Here is a 17,423-nt window from a genome sequence, read left to right as displayed (position 1 = left end):
GATATCTAATGGACAAATATTCTGATATCTTTAACTATGTATTTAACTATACAACATAGTGGTACAGCTTGTCCTGAAAAATGTAGGAACGTAGACAGTACAAATGTACTCTACAACCTGACATGAGCAATAGCACTGTTTAATTTTTTTTTGTTTTTTTCAAACTAAAGATCACAATACAACTTAAATAGCCCTCAGTGTCCCCGAAGAGCTACTGTGTGTTGCATAAAGGCTAAGTAATCCCTGCAGTGTCAGAGGGTTACCGTTCAGCTGTTCGAGATCATGAGATGATATCTCAGCACTCATAAAACAGAGATTCAAAACACAGGGGTGTACATGGAAGTACAGATCATTATGACAGTCCTGGAAGTTATCCACAAGAAACGTCAACACCCTGGAGGCCAAAATAACACTACTGAATCAACATTTACAACTTTTGTTCAAATTCGATCCAATATGCAGGGAAATTTTACATAGAAAGATCATAATGATAATTTTCCATTTGGCTTATTCCAAAAATGTGGAAGACTTCAAAAATCTCTGGGATATTTTTTCTTAAACATTTTACATGCATATTTATTCTGTACAAAACAAATAATTATCCTCAATTAGCTATTTCCTACAACTATTCATAAAATGTCAATCCATTTAGTAAGGCACAGTAACAGAAACATTGAGATTTCTTTAAGGTTGTACATTTCAATTCAGAAGAGCGAGGGGGAAATTTTGGCCCCTGGGATTTGAAAATATCTTCAGTTGTAATGTTTGGTCTGGATATTTACATGGTGGTTTCTTCCCATTCAAGCTCAACATCACCTATAACATAAAGTAACATGTCACAAGAGATATTTTAACTGAAGCTACCAGTTAAAAATATTTAAGTGCTTCATGGCAAAAATACGAAGAGAGGCTATTATCTTAACTTGGATTAGAGAGAAATAAAAAAAAAATTGTTATGTGCATTAGCCAAGCTATTAAAACATTTTCAACATGTGTTTATTATGTAATTAATCTCCTGGTAAACTAGTAAATTGTACAATTTGCCTGGTTACCTTCCATGGCATCCAAAGAGTCCATCTTCTGAAGTGCTGAATAGTTAACAAAACAGATGGGCTGGTTACTTCCTTTACTTGATAAGAGATCCAGAATGCACTGGTATAAAAAGATATACTGTGCCTAGACACCAAAAAAAGAGTGATTAAATACATGGATAGGGAGGAGATTTTTCTTAGAAGGGGAGCTATACCATTACAGTGAAAAGTAATGCTGAATTTAATAAATGGTAAACAGCTAGAAGAAGCACAGAACTTACCATGTATATAAATGATTTTCTATCATTTCAAACATAAGGTTTTCTAAGTTCCTGTGGCTTCTTGTTTCTTTTTTTTAATACTTATCATTAAACCCCATGCTAATATGTTTCTGCTTGCTGTGATTATTTTCAAAAGTAGCAAATTAGATTATTTAAATCTATTTATGAATTTCCTTTTTCCTCTTAGGTCTAAATTAGTAATTTTTTCCTATAAATAGTTTTCTTTTTAGAATGATTAGCATGGTTGTTGGCATGCAGATGCTAAATTTGCTTTCACTATCTGTGAGTGAGCATATCTATACACCATCAGCACATTTAAAATACATTTAACAATTCTGTTAATCACCTGACACTTGGCCTACTTAATGTCAAGTTTCTGGTCTTTATTTGTAACTATAAGGTAGTTGATCACTGAAATATCCTAACACCCACACTCTGGACAAGGACTCCTAACATTTCCTCTGAATGTTTAGGCTAAATTCAGTACTATCTAGCTTCTTGAAGTTTTTTTCAATATAATTCAGTAAACTGTTAGCATTTCTGAGTTTGGACTTTCACAAAGATACTTAAGGTCAAGTCATAGAAAATCATCCTCACTTTTACATAGGAAACAACTGCTGTTAAAGGAATATAACCAAATATATATACATATATATACACACACACACAGACAGACACACACACACACACACACACACACACACACAACTAATTTAATAGAATGTCCTCTATCTATCTTCAGAGGTTATATTCATATCTATAGCTACTGTATACCAAAATCTTTTTGGAATTCCTCCACTGTAACTGTCTTCAGAAACTGTTGGTCATTATTATGAATATCTATTTCTTCATGAATTACAAAATGTTTCCAAACATCTCATCTCATCTCATCTCATCTCATCTCATCTCATCTCATCTCATCAGAATGTCAGTTCTGTGAGGGCAGGACTCTGTCACACTCATTGCTATATTCCCATTGCCTGTAATAGTGCCTGGCATGTAGCAGTTACGTAACAAATGTTTGTTGACTTAGTACAATTTAATTCTCATTCCTAGCCAACCTTTATCATTCAAGGAACAATTTCATGTGGACAACGTTCAGAAGTCATTAGGGATTAGGTTTTATAAGTGAGTGCACGATCAAGTTGCATAATTCAGTTTTGGTAAGAAATAAAGTGTTGTTAGAAAGTAATAAAAATTCTGTTGAAATCACTAGTAAATTACTTCTCAAGGTAATTCTAAAAAAGTGTTTTCAAATATACGTCCCACGATGAATAACATTATTGGCAGAAATACACGGACACAATACAGCTTCTCCAAAAATGACAATCTTGGAATTTATGAGTTTTGGTATTTTTTATAAAATCGCATTTGAATTTGAAGTCACATTTGATATGTGAAGCTTCTGACTGTCCCGATCTCATTTTCTCCACTGGAAAGAATGATGTGTGTAAATTCTGCCAGCAGGGCAGGCTGAGCTCCACGGCCAGTACTATATTTTCCAAGATCCCTCTGTCATGGTGTGTTATTGCCAAAGAGGCAGTGATGAGTTCAATTCCAGCTTCTACCTTAGATAATCATGGTATCTTAAGAATTAAACTTTTCTGATGTTTGGCTTCCTCATGTGGAAGATCATAACACCTATGTTGTGATATTTAAAGGATTTAATATATATAAAGTGCCTGGCAAAAAACTACATACGACAAATATATGAGTTTTTTTTTCTTTTATCCTAAGGCTTCACATCTGTTAATTTCCAGGAAAACCACAGCAGGGAAGGGACTCATCCATATTAACCCTTATTGGAAGTACCGAAAGCATCTCAGCATGTTATCTTATTGCATACTATTCTCTCAGAAAGTTCTTGGGGCTGCTATGAACTATTTTTTGGTAGACAATGAAAGAACTCATAGCTCTCTCCTGGGTCTGGGCCATGCCCCTCTGGGGCCTTTTAGTGGCAAAATATTGCTGAGGTTCCCACCTCCTCACCCCTGCCCATGGCTACTGTAGCATGTGCCAAGATAGCATTCTTTATAGAAATTGGAACTACTCCCCAGTGCAACAGAAGAAAATAAGAAACCACTCTTGGGCAAGGCAATAGTGGTTTGTAAGGACTGGAGTCAAGAACTGTGGTCATTTTCCTTTTTTATCACCACAGAAAAAAGACAGCAAAGAGCATAACTTTGGGAATGAAGTGAGGTGAAAGAGAGCTTTTGAGAACCAGCTTTTCAGCAAGTAGGGAATCCAGAAGAATTCTGTCAGATATTTACCGCATGCTGGGCATTTACTGCATGTTGGTGCTTTAGATACTTTCTCTTATTTGATACTGACAATAAACTTGTGAAAAGTAAAACATGACTATTTTACAAAAGAGAAATAACTAAAAGAGTTTAATTAAACAAAGTCACAGACCAGCAATTAATTAGCTGAGCTAGAATCTTAACTCAATTTTCTGACCTCAAAACTCATGCTCTTTCTATTCCCTTGCCTACCCTGCAACATAGTACTCGGGCTGGTTAAACAAGCATAACATATGAAGCTTATAGCATATACTGAGCACTAAATTGTGTGAAATTATTAACCGGCATTCTTGAACATACACTTTACAAAGTCTGGTGCCACAAAACTTAGAGCAAGTCAAAATGTTTCCAATTTTTATTATCTGAGGATTGACTCTAGATTCTAAAAGGAAACAATATCCCTATCAGCCCCACCCTCTATAATATCCAAAAGAGTCAACCAATCTTGATCATTGTCAAGAACACTGAGTGCTTGTGCACATGTGTACATCCAGGAACATGGGAGGAAAATGTTAGCTTTCTATTTATTCTTATTGTTAACAAAAATAAGAAAGAATTTGGGTTTAAATAATGGTTAATAGTTGGATTTATATTGGATCCCTTATAATTGAGGACACCTAATTTGTGGGCTCACTGCAAAATGAAACTGTGAGTTTCCTCCCTCAAAAAATATTAATGATTTTCAAGACAGTGACAGCAAACACTGTATCAAGTGCCCTTTTGAGCATGGGCCCTGTGAGATTGTGCCTGTCACACCCAGGAAGTCAACCCTAGTCACAAGTTATATTCCGTTTCTGAAGTATCCTAAAGGAAGAGTGATACTTCACTCATTTGTTCCCTTTCAGCATAGAAGAGAATGTACATGGATTACATTACCTAATTTTACCTAACCATCACAAAACTGAAGTGGCTTAGAAAGATTCCTACAAAGAGACTGTGGATTGAAGGCAGTATTTATCATATAAGCCCAAATGAATGACAAGGAAACAGCAAGGCTGAAATTCTTTGTACCTCTAGAATAATCTTATGGTCATTCTAGTTGGTAAAAACAACAGTGTAATGAAATCTGATAAAAAGCTAGATCACTTGTTTAAAAATTATAAATAATTTAGAACATGTATTTAAAATCACAATTGAAATAGAATTACCTTGTGCTAAGTGTATATTTTATCTTTTGAAAATACTTAATGATAATAATGAGAGCATCATAATTAGCAAGATTTCAAAATATTGCTTATTTGATCTTTATTACATGTTTTTTATTTCTCATTTTGTATGCTTTATAATTTATATAATTGTTCAATCTACATTTAAAAAATAAATATAGAATTATTGGAGTTGAATGTGCAAATATTTTTCCTGAAAGGGACGTGCAGTCCACAAAGTTTAGATGTCTCTGGTCCAGCCAGCATCTTCCTAAGAACACTAATGTTCCCCTACATGGCATTGTAAGTTCTGGGGTCAAAAAAGGTTCAAGGATTTCATAATCATGTAAGTTTGGTAAAAGATGCCCACAGGGGCTCTACATTGGTAATTGTAATGCAAAGTAGCATAGAGCCTTTAAGAAATTTTAAGATCAGTTTAACTTCTTTTCAAAATTATTAAAGCCAAGAACCTGTTTTCTCACACCTTTAACAACTAGGATGCTATTTGTGTTTTCTAGTAGGTATTGTGGAAAATATGGTTAAGGCAGGTCTGTATATTTACTGTGAAAAAATTTCTAGTTGAAGAACATAAAAATACCAATTCATATATACAGACAGAAACATCTTACATGTTACCGTTAGACAGACTTGGGCTTGAATTGTGGTTCTGAAACTAATTAATAGTATAACCTTATTATATCATTTAAATTCTTCAAAGGGAACATCTACTTCCCTACTTATAAAGCAAAGCCAATAACTGCTAGTCTGTTGATTAGTTTTATTGGCACTTCTTTACAAATAAAGGATTAAATGAGATAATACACGTTAAGGATTTAGTATTACACTGTGTGACTTTTTTAATGAAGAAAAAATATATTTTATAAACATTTTTGCCTACAAACCAAAACAACAGAACAAAATACTCCAAGATAGTTAGTTGATAGTATGCTATGATGATCATTAGTACTACTATACAATAGGGGTAAATATGGACAAATGAAATACTTAAAACCCCATAACAGTATTTTAAAGTTTTCCCAAATATAATTTTTAGCATGTTTACAAAAGAAATTGATTTGATTCATTTCCTGAGCTTCTCAAATTTGCCAAATGCTAAAGACAGATCAATTTTATGAATTATTTTCTATATACTTATCAGTATAAACGAAGTAGGATGACCAGTGAGTAACAGTGCACAGGGGTGACTATGCTGCATGAGCTGCCCTTCCCCAATCCCCCCCACTAGGAGGTTTATAATATAGCAAAAGAGAGCAGAGCGGCTGCTATGCAAATAAGGTTTCAAGTCCATGCCCAACCAGACTGCTGCCACTAATATCCTCCCTGTAGAAATTGTAGAGCTGACACTGCACACGGTTTTAGACATCTTACCAGGTTCTGCACCATGCACATTCTTTCACTTCTCAGTTCAGCTACTAATCCATATATATCCACAAAATCATGATCATTTATATGTTGTGTTAAGTGGTCCAGAGCAATAAAAACTCCAGTTCTTCCAACTCCAGCACTGCAGGAAGAGTGAATATTGTTCAGCAAAAGATTGTTCATGTTGATAGTAAAGAAGAAAATGAATTATGATAATAATAAATCCTAAACAGTTCTTTTTCTTATTTGGAGGTAGATTTTCTTTGGAGTGTGTTTGGATTTGTATTGTTACCAAGACTAGATAGACCAAGATGATTATCATTAGCACTGTCATCAAATGTTTGAGTTTTTTTTAAATGTGAAATTTATTGTCAAATTGGTTTCCATACAACAGCCAGTGCTCAGCCCAACAGGTGCCCTCCTCAATGCCCATCACTCACTTTCCCTCCCTCCCATCCCCCATCAACCCTCAGTTTATTCTCAGTTTTTAAGAGTCTCTTATGGTTTGCCTCCCTCCCTTTCTAACTTTTTTTCCCCCTTCCCCTTCCCCATGGTCTTCTGTTAGTTTCTCAGGATCCACATAAGAGTGAAAACATATGGTATCTGTCTTTCTCTGTATGACTTATTTCACCTAGCATAACACTCTCCAGTTCCATCCATGTTGCTACAAAGGGCCAGATTTCATTCTTTCTCATTGCCAAGTAGTATTCCATTGTATATATAAACCACAACTTCTTTATCCATTCATCAATTGATGGACATTTAAGCTCTTTCCATAATTTGGCTATTGTTGAAAGTGCTGCTATAAACATTGGGGTACAAGTGCCCCTATGCATCAGCACTCCTGTATCCCTTGGGTAAATTCCTAGCAGTGCTATTGCTGGGTCATAGGGTAGATCGATTTTAAATTTTTTGAGGAAACTCCACACTGTTTTCCAGAGAGGCTGCACCAGTTTGCATTCCCACCAAGAGTGCAAGAGGGTTCTCGTTTCTCCACATCCTCGCCAGCATCTATAGTCTGATTTGTTCATTTTAGCCACTCTGACTGGCATGAGGTGATATCTGAGTGTGGTTTTGATTTGTATTTCCCTGATGAGGAGCGACATTGAGCATCTTTTCATGGGCCTGTTGGCCATCTGGATGTCTTCTTTAGAGAAGTGTCTATTCATGTTTTCTGCCCATTTCTTCACTGGATTATTTGTTTTTTGGGTGTGGAGTTTGGTAAGTTCTTTATAGATTTTGGATACTAGCCCTTTGTCCGATATGTCATTTGCAAATATCTTCTCCCAACCCACCAGTTGCCTTTTAGTTTTGTTGATTGTTTCCCTCTCTGTGCAGAAGCTTTTTATCTTGATGAGGTCCCAATAGTTCATGTTTGCTTTTAATTCCCTTGCCTTTGGAGATGTGTCAAGTAAGAAATTGCTGAAGTTGAGGTCAGAGAGGTTTTTTCCTGCTTTCTCCGCTAGGGTTTTGATGGTTTCCTGTCTCACATTCAGGTCCTTTATCCATTTTGAGTTTATTTTTATGAATAGTGTAAGAAAGTAGTCTAGTGTCATTCTTCTGCATGTTGCTGTCCAGCTCTCCCAGAACCATTTGTTAAAGAGACTTTTTTCCATTGGATATGCTTTCTTGCTTTGTCAAAGATTAGTTGGCCATACTTTTGTGGGTCCAATTCTGGAGTCTCTATTCTATTCCATTGGTCTATGTGTCTGTTTTTGTGCCAATACCATGCTGTCTCGATGATTACAGCTTTGTAGTAGAGGCTAAAGTCTGGGATTGTGATGCCTCCTGCTTTGGTTTTCTTCTTCAATATTACTTTGACTCTTCGGGGCCTTTTGTGGTTCCATACAAATTTTAGGATTGCTTGTTCTAGCTTCGAGAAGAATGCTGGAGCAATTTTGATTAGGATTGCATTGAATGTATAGATAGCTTTGGGTAGTATTGACATTTTAACAATATTTATTCTTCCAACCCATGAGCATGGAATGTTTTTCCATTTCTTTGTTATCCTCTTCAATTTCCTTCATAAGCTTTCTATAGTTTTCAGCATACAGATTTTTACATCTTTGGTTAGGTTTATTTATGGGTATTTTATGCTTCTTGGTGCAATTGTGAATGGGATCAGTTTCATTTTTTGTCTTTCTGTCACTTCATTATTAGTGTATAAGAATGCAACTGATTTCTGTACATTAATTTTGTATCCTGTGACTTTGCTGAATTCATGTATCAGTTTTAGCAGACTTTTGGTGAGTCTAACAGGTTTTCCATGTATATTACCATGTAATCTGTAAGAAGTGAAAGCTTGACTTCATCTTTGTGAATTTTGATGCATTTGATTTCCTTTTGTTGTCTGATTGCTGATGCTAGAACTTCCAACACTATGTTAAACAACAGCGGTGAGAGTGGACATCCCTGTTGTGTTCCTGATCTCAGGGGGAGAGCTCTCAATTTTTCCCCATTGAGGATGAGATTAGCTGTGGGCTTTTCATAAATGGCTTTTATGATGTTTAAGTATGTTCCTTCTATCTCAACTTTCTTGAGGGTTTTTCTTAAGAAAGGATGCTGAATTTTGTCAAATGCTTTTTCTGCATCAATTCACAGAATCATGTGGTTCTTATCTTTTCTTTTATTAATGTGATGTATCACGTTGATTGATTTGTGAATACTAAAACTAGCCCTTGCAGCTCAGGAATGAATCCCATTGATCATGGTGAATAATTCTTTTTACATGCTGTTGAATTCAGTTTGCTAGTATCTTGTTGAGAATTTTTGCATCCATATTCATCAGGGATATTGGCCTGTAGTTCTTTTTTTTTTTTTTTTTTTTTTTTTGCTGGGTCTCTGTCCGATTTGGGAATCAAAGTAATGTTGGCTTCATAGAATGAGTTTGGAAGTTTTCCTTCCCTTTCTATGTTTTGGAACAGCTTGAGAAGGATAGGTATTATCTCTTCTTTAAATGTCTGGTAGAATTCCCCAGGGAAGCCATCTGGTCCTGGACTCTTATTTGTTGGGAGATTTTTGATAACTGATTCAATTTCTTCTCTGGTTATGGGTCTGTTCAAATTTTCTATTTCTTCCTGTTTGAATTTTGGAAATTTGTGGGTGTTTAGGAATTTGTCCATTCTTCCAGGTTGTCCAGGTTGCTGGCATATAATTTTTCATAGTATTCCCTGATAATTGCTTGTATTTCTGAGGGATTGGTTGTAATAATTCCATTTTAATTAATGATTTTATCTATTTGGGTCCTCTCCCTTTTCTTTTTGAGAAGGCTGGCTAGAGGTTTATCAATGTTGTTTATTTTTTAAAAAAACAAACTCTTGGTTTCTTTGATCTGCTCTGCTGTTTTTTTTTTTAATTCTTTATTGTTTATTTCTGCTCTGACCTTTATTATTTCTCTTCTTCTGCTGGGTTGGGGTGTCTTTGCTGTTGTGCTTCTAGTTCCTTTAGGTGTGCTGTTAGATTTTGTATTTGGGATTTTTCTTGTTTCTTGAGATAGGCCTGAATTGCAATGTATTTTCCTCTCAGGACTGCCTTTGCTGTATCCCAAAGTGTTTGGATTGTTGTATTTTCATTTTCATTTGTTTCCATATATTTTTAAATTTCTTCTCTAATTGCCTGGTTGACCTATTCATTCTTTAGTAGGGTGTGCTCTAACCTCCATGCTTTTGGAGGTTTTCTAGACTTTTTCCTGTAGTTGATTTCAAGTTTCATAGCATTGTGGTTTGAAAGTGTGCATGGTATGATCTCAATTATTTTATACTTATTAAGGGCTCTTTTGTGACCCAGTATGTGATCTATCTTGGACAATTTTACATGTGCACTCGAGAAAAAGTATATTCTGTTGCTCTGGGATGCAGAGTTCTAAATATGTCTGTCAAGTCCATCTGATCCAATGTATCATTCAGGGCCCTTGTTTCTTTATTGATTCTGTGTCTAGATGATCTATCCAGTGTTGTAAGTGGAGTATTAAAGTCCCCTGCAATTTCCAAATTCTTATCAATAAGGTTGCCTATGTTTGTGATTGTTTAATATATTTGGGGGCTCCTGTATTCGGTGCCTAGACATATATAATTGTTAGCTCTTCCTGATGGATAGACCCTGTAATTATTATATAATGTCCTTCTTCATCTCTTGTTACAGCCTTTAATTTAAAGTCTAGTTTGTCTGATATAAGTATGGCTACTCCAGCTTTCTTTGACTTCCAGTGGCATGATAGATAGTTCTCCATCCCCTCACTTTCAATCTGAAGGTGTCCTCAGGTCTAAAATGAGTCTCTTGTAGACAGCAAATAGATGGGTCTTGTTTTTTTTAATCCATGCTGATACCCTATGTCTTTTGGTTGGAGCATTTAGTCCATTTACATTCAGTGTTATTATTGAAAGATAACGGGTTTAGAGTCATTGTGATATCTGTAGGTTTCATGCTTGTAGTGATGTCTCTGGTACTTTGTGGTCCTTGTAACATTTCACTCATAGAGTCCTCCTTAGGATCTCTTGTAGGGCTGGCTTAGTGATGATGAATTCCTTCAGTTTTTGTTTGTTTGGAAAACCTTTATCTCTCCTATTCTGAATGACACACTTGCTGGATAAAGGGTTCTTGGCTGCATATTTTTTCTGTTCATCACATTGACAATTTCCTGCCATTCGTTTCTGGCCTGCCAAGTTTCAGTAGATAGGTCTGCTACTACACTTTGTGTCTACTTTGTATGTTAGGGCCTGTTTATCCCTAGCTGCTTTCAGAATTCTCTCTTTATCTTTGTATTTTGCCAGTTTCACTATGATATGTTGTACAGAAGATCGATTCAAGTTACATCTGAAGGGAGTTCTCTGTACCTCTTGGATTTCAATGCCTGTTTCCTTCCCCATATCAGGAAAGTTCTCAGCTAGGATTTGTTCAAGTACACCTTCAGCCCCTTTCTCTCTCTCTTCCTCTTCTGGAATTCCTATAATACAGATATTGTTCCATTTGATTGCAATACTTAGTTCTCTAATTCTCCCCTCATACTCCTGGATTTTTTTCTCTCTTTTTCTCAGCTTCCTCTTTTTCCATAATTTTACCTTCTGATTCAGCTATTGTCTCCTCTGTCTCTTCAATCCATGCTATTTTTTTTAACCAGTTGAACTTTTCCTCTTTCATAATATTTTAAGGGGTGTATTCGGAGAAGTATACAGATGATTTGTTTGTTTCAAGTTTTTATTTAAATTGTAGTTAGTTAACATGTAGTGTAATAATGGTTATAGGAGTAGAATTTAGTGATTTAACACTTACATACAACACCCAGTGCTCCTCACAAGTGCCCTCCTTAATCCCCATCACCCATTTAGCCCATCTTCCACTCACCTGCCTTCCATCAACTTTCAGTTTGTTCTCTATAGTTAAGAGTCTCTTATGGTTTGCCTTTTTCTTTATTTTTCCTTCCCCTGTGTTCCTCTGTTTTGTTCCTTAAGTTCCACATATGAATGAAATCATATGGTATCGGTCTTTCTCTGAATGACTTATTTCACTTAGCACAATATACTCTAGCTCCGTCCACATCATTGCAAATGGCAAGATTTCATTCCTTTTGATGGCTGAGTAATATTCCATTATATATACATACATATCAAGAAGTTTTTTTTTTTTTAAACTGTTGAACATTTTTAACACCAGAAACTCTGTATTGCACATATTTTTGGTTACGAATAGAAATGCTGAATATTAAAAATGCCAACTGTTTAGCCCTACAGCATTTACTCTGCTTCTTACTGGCAGTCTCTCATCTGTTCTTTTCACTTTCTTTTCTTAGAATTTTTTTTTTACTTCCTATAGATAATAAAATTGAAAAGCTATTTCCTTTTAAGAAATTAGCTTAGGGCTGCCTGGGTGGCTCAGTCAGTTAAGCATTTGACTTCGGCTCAGGTCACGGTCTCATGGTTTGTGAGTTTGAGCCCTGCATCAGGTTGTGTGCTGACAGCTCAGAGCCTGGAGCCTGCTTCAGATTCTGGGTCTCCCTCTCTCTCTATCCCTCCCCAACTAGTGTTCTGTCTCTCTCTGTCTCTCAAAAATAAATAAATGTAAAAAAAAGTTTTTTTAATTAAAAAAAGAAATTAGTTTCATACCCAAGGACAAGTATGTGCTCCATAGAAATCATGAACTGATAAACTTGACAAGATTTATGCAGAAATTCCCATTAGAAGAAAAAGACTCATAGCTATTCGAACGGTTAACACAGGAAGTAAATATAAAAAAAGAAAAAAAGACACAGGGAAGGCCACCTAGTCTTATAAATGTTACTTTGAACAACATAAAATTGCCATTTTTGTAGGTAAGAAATAACTGAATCTTAGCAATTTCCCATGATTCAGCCATATACGAAATAATGAGCATTACAACATAAATCCAATTATGGTAACACATATATACACATGCCTGAACAGAGTAATTGGTTATTACATTATTCAATATATTTTGAATGTCAGACCCTGTCCAGGCATCTGGGGTGCAGCTATGAACAACAATCCAAAGTCTCTGCACTTGAGGAGCTTATTTTCTAGAGGACAGTGAAGGGCAGTACGCAAATACTGCATAGAATGTGCCTGGCGGTAATAAGCACTATGAAGAAAGAGAAATCAGCTTAAGGAGAAGGTGTCTCTGATTATGTAATATTTGGAAAGAAACTCGAATAAGGGAGCACACAATGTGAGAGGAGCACTGCAGCCGGAGGGTGTGTCTGGGGAGGTGTGTGTGGAGCATGTTCTGCATGTTGGAAGAAGAGCAAGGAGCCCAGGGCCGGGGGACTGCCGTGGAGAGGTGAGAGGGGAGAGGCGTCAGAGTACTTGCTGCAGGGCCGCAGGTGGAGCGCAAGAGCAAGGGCAGAGTCAGGGATGACTCCGGGTTCTGGCACCATGGGGAGTGGACTTGCAGTTCACCAAGATGGGGACTGAGAAGGTGGAGTGAGGTTGGAGATTGAATCAAGTGTTCTGTTTTGGACACATCAAATTTTCAGTTTTGTGGTCATTCAGGTTGTCACATTAAATTGGCAGTTAAATGTACATCTGAGTTGAGGTGAGAAGCTGGGGTTAGAGATAAAAATTTAGTAGAGTTTTAAACGATACCAAAAAGAATTATTAATTTGAGCATTCTTTTTTCTGATATTTCATCCATTTCTATTACAAAGGGGGAGACTCTCTCTCTCTCTCTCTCTCTCTCTGTCTTTCTATTGAAGTATAATTGACACACAATGTGACATTAGTTTCAGGTATACAACATAGTGATTTGTTAAGTCTATAGATTATGCTATGTTCATCACAGTGTAGCTACTATCTGCTCTCTACTCTTTTTTTTTAAATTTTTTAATGTTTATTTTTGAAGGAGAGAGAGAGAGAGACATGAGGGGGGAGGTGCAGAGAGAAAGGGAGACACAAAATCCAAAGCAGGCTCTAGGCTTTGAGCTGTCAGCACAGAGCTCGACGTGGGGCTTGAACCTATGGACTGCGAGGTCATGACCTGAGCCAAAGTTGGACACTTAACCGACTGAGCCCCATGCTCTCTACTCTTTTTGAGGCTATAAGGGATTAGGTACTTTTCTTTTCTAATGGATGTTAGTGTCAGTATATGTGCAAGACACAAAGAAGCTAAAGGCAGCTACTGTTCATTAAAAATTTTAATCATCAATGACCCAGCTTAACAGGAATAGTTGACTTTAGAAGCAAGCTGTTAATCTATTTATATCATATACTATTTTGATGAAAATGTTATGTTTAGGGAGGGGAAATGGAAATAAGACAGTAAAAATGAGGCTTTTAATCTTTGTTCTGTATGCTTTTTAAACCTAAATATTGTTTAGATATTTTGTAATGAGCAAGCATTTATGTATTACCTTTATAATTAAAAAAATGTAAAATATTCCTAGAAAATATATAACCATTTAAATCACATATTGAATTTTCTCCTCTAAATAAAAGTAAAAAACTTGGATGGATTAATATTTTCTTACATCTTTAACCAGACTGATTACAGCATACACCTGTTAGAAAAATTATCAATCAGTTATTGGAAACATTATAATTAATAATTTATTAATTATTAATGTGACTAAGTACTGTTACCTAATAATTTTATTGCAGTAATAGATATGTAACAAACAATTTACCATTTTAACCATATTTAAGTACACAACTCAGTTGTCATGAAACACATTCACAACATTGTGCAACCATCACCACTAACCATTTCCAGAACTTTTTCATCATCCCAAGCAGAAGTTCTCATGAAACAACTAACTAAACAACATACGCATTATAACTCCCCATCTCTCTCTCCCTCAAGTCCCTGGTAACCACAATTTTACTTTCTGTCTCTATGAATTTACCTATTCTAGGCATCTCATGTAAATGGAATCATAAAATAGTGTATTATTATCCACTTTTTCTCTAATTTACAAACCAATTGTTGAAGAGACACAAGTTGAGACTTATTTAGATCTATCATGTTAGAAAACACAAATTAAATCAATCTGTCCAGAAAAACTCTGAATGCTAAAAACCTTGAATTTTATTTCTAAGTATTAAATACCAATGAAAATGAGGAGACAACTTTCAACTTGTAGTTATATTCTCTTAACCATGTTCAAAAAGCTAGCCAAAGAAGGACATGAGAGTAGCTAAAGTTTGTACAAATTTGTTATAATACTTGGGTTGGTCACCCAATTTAATCTTTATTTTAAAGTTCATTTTCTTTTATTCTTTACAACTCAAATCTAAAAATTCTTTTTACAAAAAATTAAATTATGATAGTAGACTAATGCCAATTGAAATAATAAAGGATCTGATGTTTATTTGTAAAATTCTTAAAATCCTACACACACACACACACACACTAACACACACACACACACACACACACACACACACACACACATCAATGAGGGGCTACAATTAAAAAAAATTTAAAGACTTTCCTTTGAGAGGCATAATCCAGTCAAGACTTCAGGAAAGTTCCCTTATCAATGGTATCATGATAATCAAAAGACACATTGGGTTTAAACGCCATTTCTAGTGTTTCATATAAGGTTCTGAAAATATCTTCCTTACCTGCAGTGAACAATCATAGGTGTTGTGTCATGTGCTCTGCTTGCTCGAACCAACTTTACAAAGTGAACCAGAGGGGCACTGTTTTCAGGGACTCCATGCTCAGGCCAAGCAGTAAAGTTGCACTGTCTCACAGTCATACAATCTCCATGCTAGGTAACATGACAGATTAAAGAAGCACAATACAATTATTAAAGTACCACAGTGAAGGTTTAAGGCAGCTTATGTCTTAGCTTTTGAAGGTGATCTTTTAAAAATGACTATTTACCAAACAGAAGAAACTATGGTTTCATGATTTCCTGCAAGACAGGTCTTCTATTATTGCTACAATAAAGCAAATTGCCTTTCAGCATGAATGGCAACGACAAAAAAGCTTACAAACAGAGGATAATATAGAGTGTTTATATTCAAAGGTAGTGTAACATTTCGTAGGACAAGAATTGTAGATTTTAAAACAATTTTGTTCCGGGGCACCTGGGTGGTTTAATTGGTGAAGCATGGTTCAGTCGGTTAAGCATCCGACTTTGGCTCAGGTCATGATCTCACGGTTCGTGAGTTCAAGCCCCGTGTGGGGTTCTGTGCTGACAGCTCAGAGCCTGGAGCCTGCTTCAGATTCTGTGTCTCCCTCTCTCTCTCTCGCTCTGAACCTTCCCCACCCACTCTCTGTCTCTGTTCTCTCTCCCTCAAGAATAAACATTTACAGGGGCGCCTGGGTGGCGCAGTCGGTTAAGCGTCCGACTTCAGCCAGGTCACGATCTCGCGGTCCGGGAGTTTGAGCCCCGCGTCAGGCTCTGGGCTGATGGCTCGGAGCCTGGAGCCTGTTTCCGATTCTGTGTCTCCCTCTCTCTCTGCCCCTCCCCCGTTCATGCTCTGTCTCTCTCTGTCCCAAAAATAAATAAACGTTGAAAAAAAAAATTAAAAAAAAAAAAAAAAGAATAAACATTTACAAATTAAAAATAAAAAAAAAAAAACACAATTTTGTTCCAAAACGCAAACACATTCACCTATTATTCAAAACACAGGTAATGAGTGTCTGATAATGTTAGAAAGTATAAATTTCCTTAGATCATTTTCTGTGTGTATAGGCATTTATACAAACTGGTAAGTGGGATCCCATACTATACCTTATGTATTGGTTCTGGATTAAATAGAAAATCAAATTATTAAGATGAGGAGAGATTACTGATTAAGGAAATTCCTGTTTTAAGTCAAATATTATAATTTCTTCATCAAATAAAAACCTAACAATCTAGTTACTTCCTTCTGTTTTTCCTTTGTCTACCTAACAATTTGGTGATAATTGGTTAATGTAAACTTTAACCATGAGATTTGGAATTAAACAAAGTGACACAGATATTGAGGTCAGTTACCAACTAAAAACTTTGGTTTAGAAAATATTAGGAAAGCACTGTTGAATGTAGAGGTATTGTTGCAAGGGGCAGTTCTAGAAATTAATTTTACTTCTAGACATTTAGAGACTCATATTTACTATTGTGTTCCCCTCCATTGCCTTTTTTTACCCTTTCAATTTTCAGATCCCTGATGGTCCAATCTATTTGAACATCCTCCATTAGCTTTGTAATCACTATATCTCCAAAGACAGTAACTGGTTTGTTGTCCTCTGGCCAATACTGATGGCATCTGATCTGTAGTCAGAGAAAATCACCAGTCATAAGAACCACTGTTATATTAGAATATATATCACAGTTATTGCTACTAAGTTAAAACTGCCTCATAGACAGATGTCTAAGTTATTGATGACTCACAGCATTAGCTGAAATTGTCACACATATATTAAGACAATTGTAAGATAACATCTGTGAAAGATTTTTAAATAACTTACCCGTCCTTTTTCAAAACACTGTGTTAGCATTACTAATGTTTTTGCTCTGGTTTCCCACACCATTCTCCAAAAATCCCCAACTGTTCCTGGTAATGGACCTTGGGTGGCAATAAATTCATTTGGACATAGGTAGCCCTAAAAGGATATAATTACAACATTATATATATATAATATATATATATACACACACATATATGCAATACATAAAAATATACTGGTTGTAAAATATATAATAGAATGTTGAATTCACCTACAAATTCACTATCTTGAATGAAGTACCATTAATATTTTGTTAAATTTCTTTACAGTATTAAAAGATGTACATTCTTCCATTGAAATAATATTTGAGTTCCTACTGTGTGCTAGGCACTG

The 17,423-nt window shown here is 35.7% G+C and overlaps 1 protein-coding gene across 1 annotated transcript in view; it reads right to left on the bottom strand.

Moving 5' to 3' along the window:
* Nucleotides 1-778: 778 nt before the first annotated feature.
* PTPRQ (protein tyrosine phosphatase receptor type Q) overlaps nt 779-17,423 on the bottom strand; it is a 201,205-nt gene continuing 184,560 nt past the window's right edge. The window contains exons 40-45 of the mRNA XM_047067212.1: nt 17,052-17,186; nt 16,729-16,854; nt 15,212-15,360; nt 6,147-6,282; nt 1,053-1,176; nt 779-816 (exon numbers count right to left, since the gene is read on the bottom strand). Of these exons, the coding sequence (XP_046923168.1) occupies nt 779-816; nt 1,053-1,176; nt 6,147-6,282; nt 15,212-15,360; nt 16,729-16,854; nt 17,052-17,186 (708 nt within the window). The remainder of the gene's footprint in view (nt 817-1,052; nt 1,177-6,146; nt 6,283-15,211; nt 15,361-16,728; nt 16,855-17,051; nt 17,187-17,423) is intronic.

This window comes from Lynx rufus, unplaced genomic scaffold, assembly GCF_022079265.1.
Source record: "Lynx rufus isolate CCGP_SWC_20201006 ecotype Redwood Valley unplaced genomic scaffold, mLynRuf1.p SCAF_7, whole genome shotgun sequence".
Lineage (NCBI taxonomy): Eukaryota > Metazoa > Chordata > Mammalia > Carnivora > Felidae > Lynx > Lynx rufus.
The sequence above is the reverse complement of the archived record's forward strand: the minus strand, read 5'-3'. Positions and strand labels throughout refer to the sequence as shown.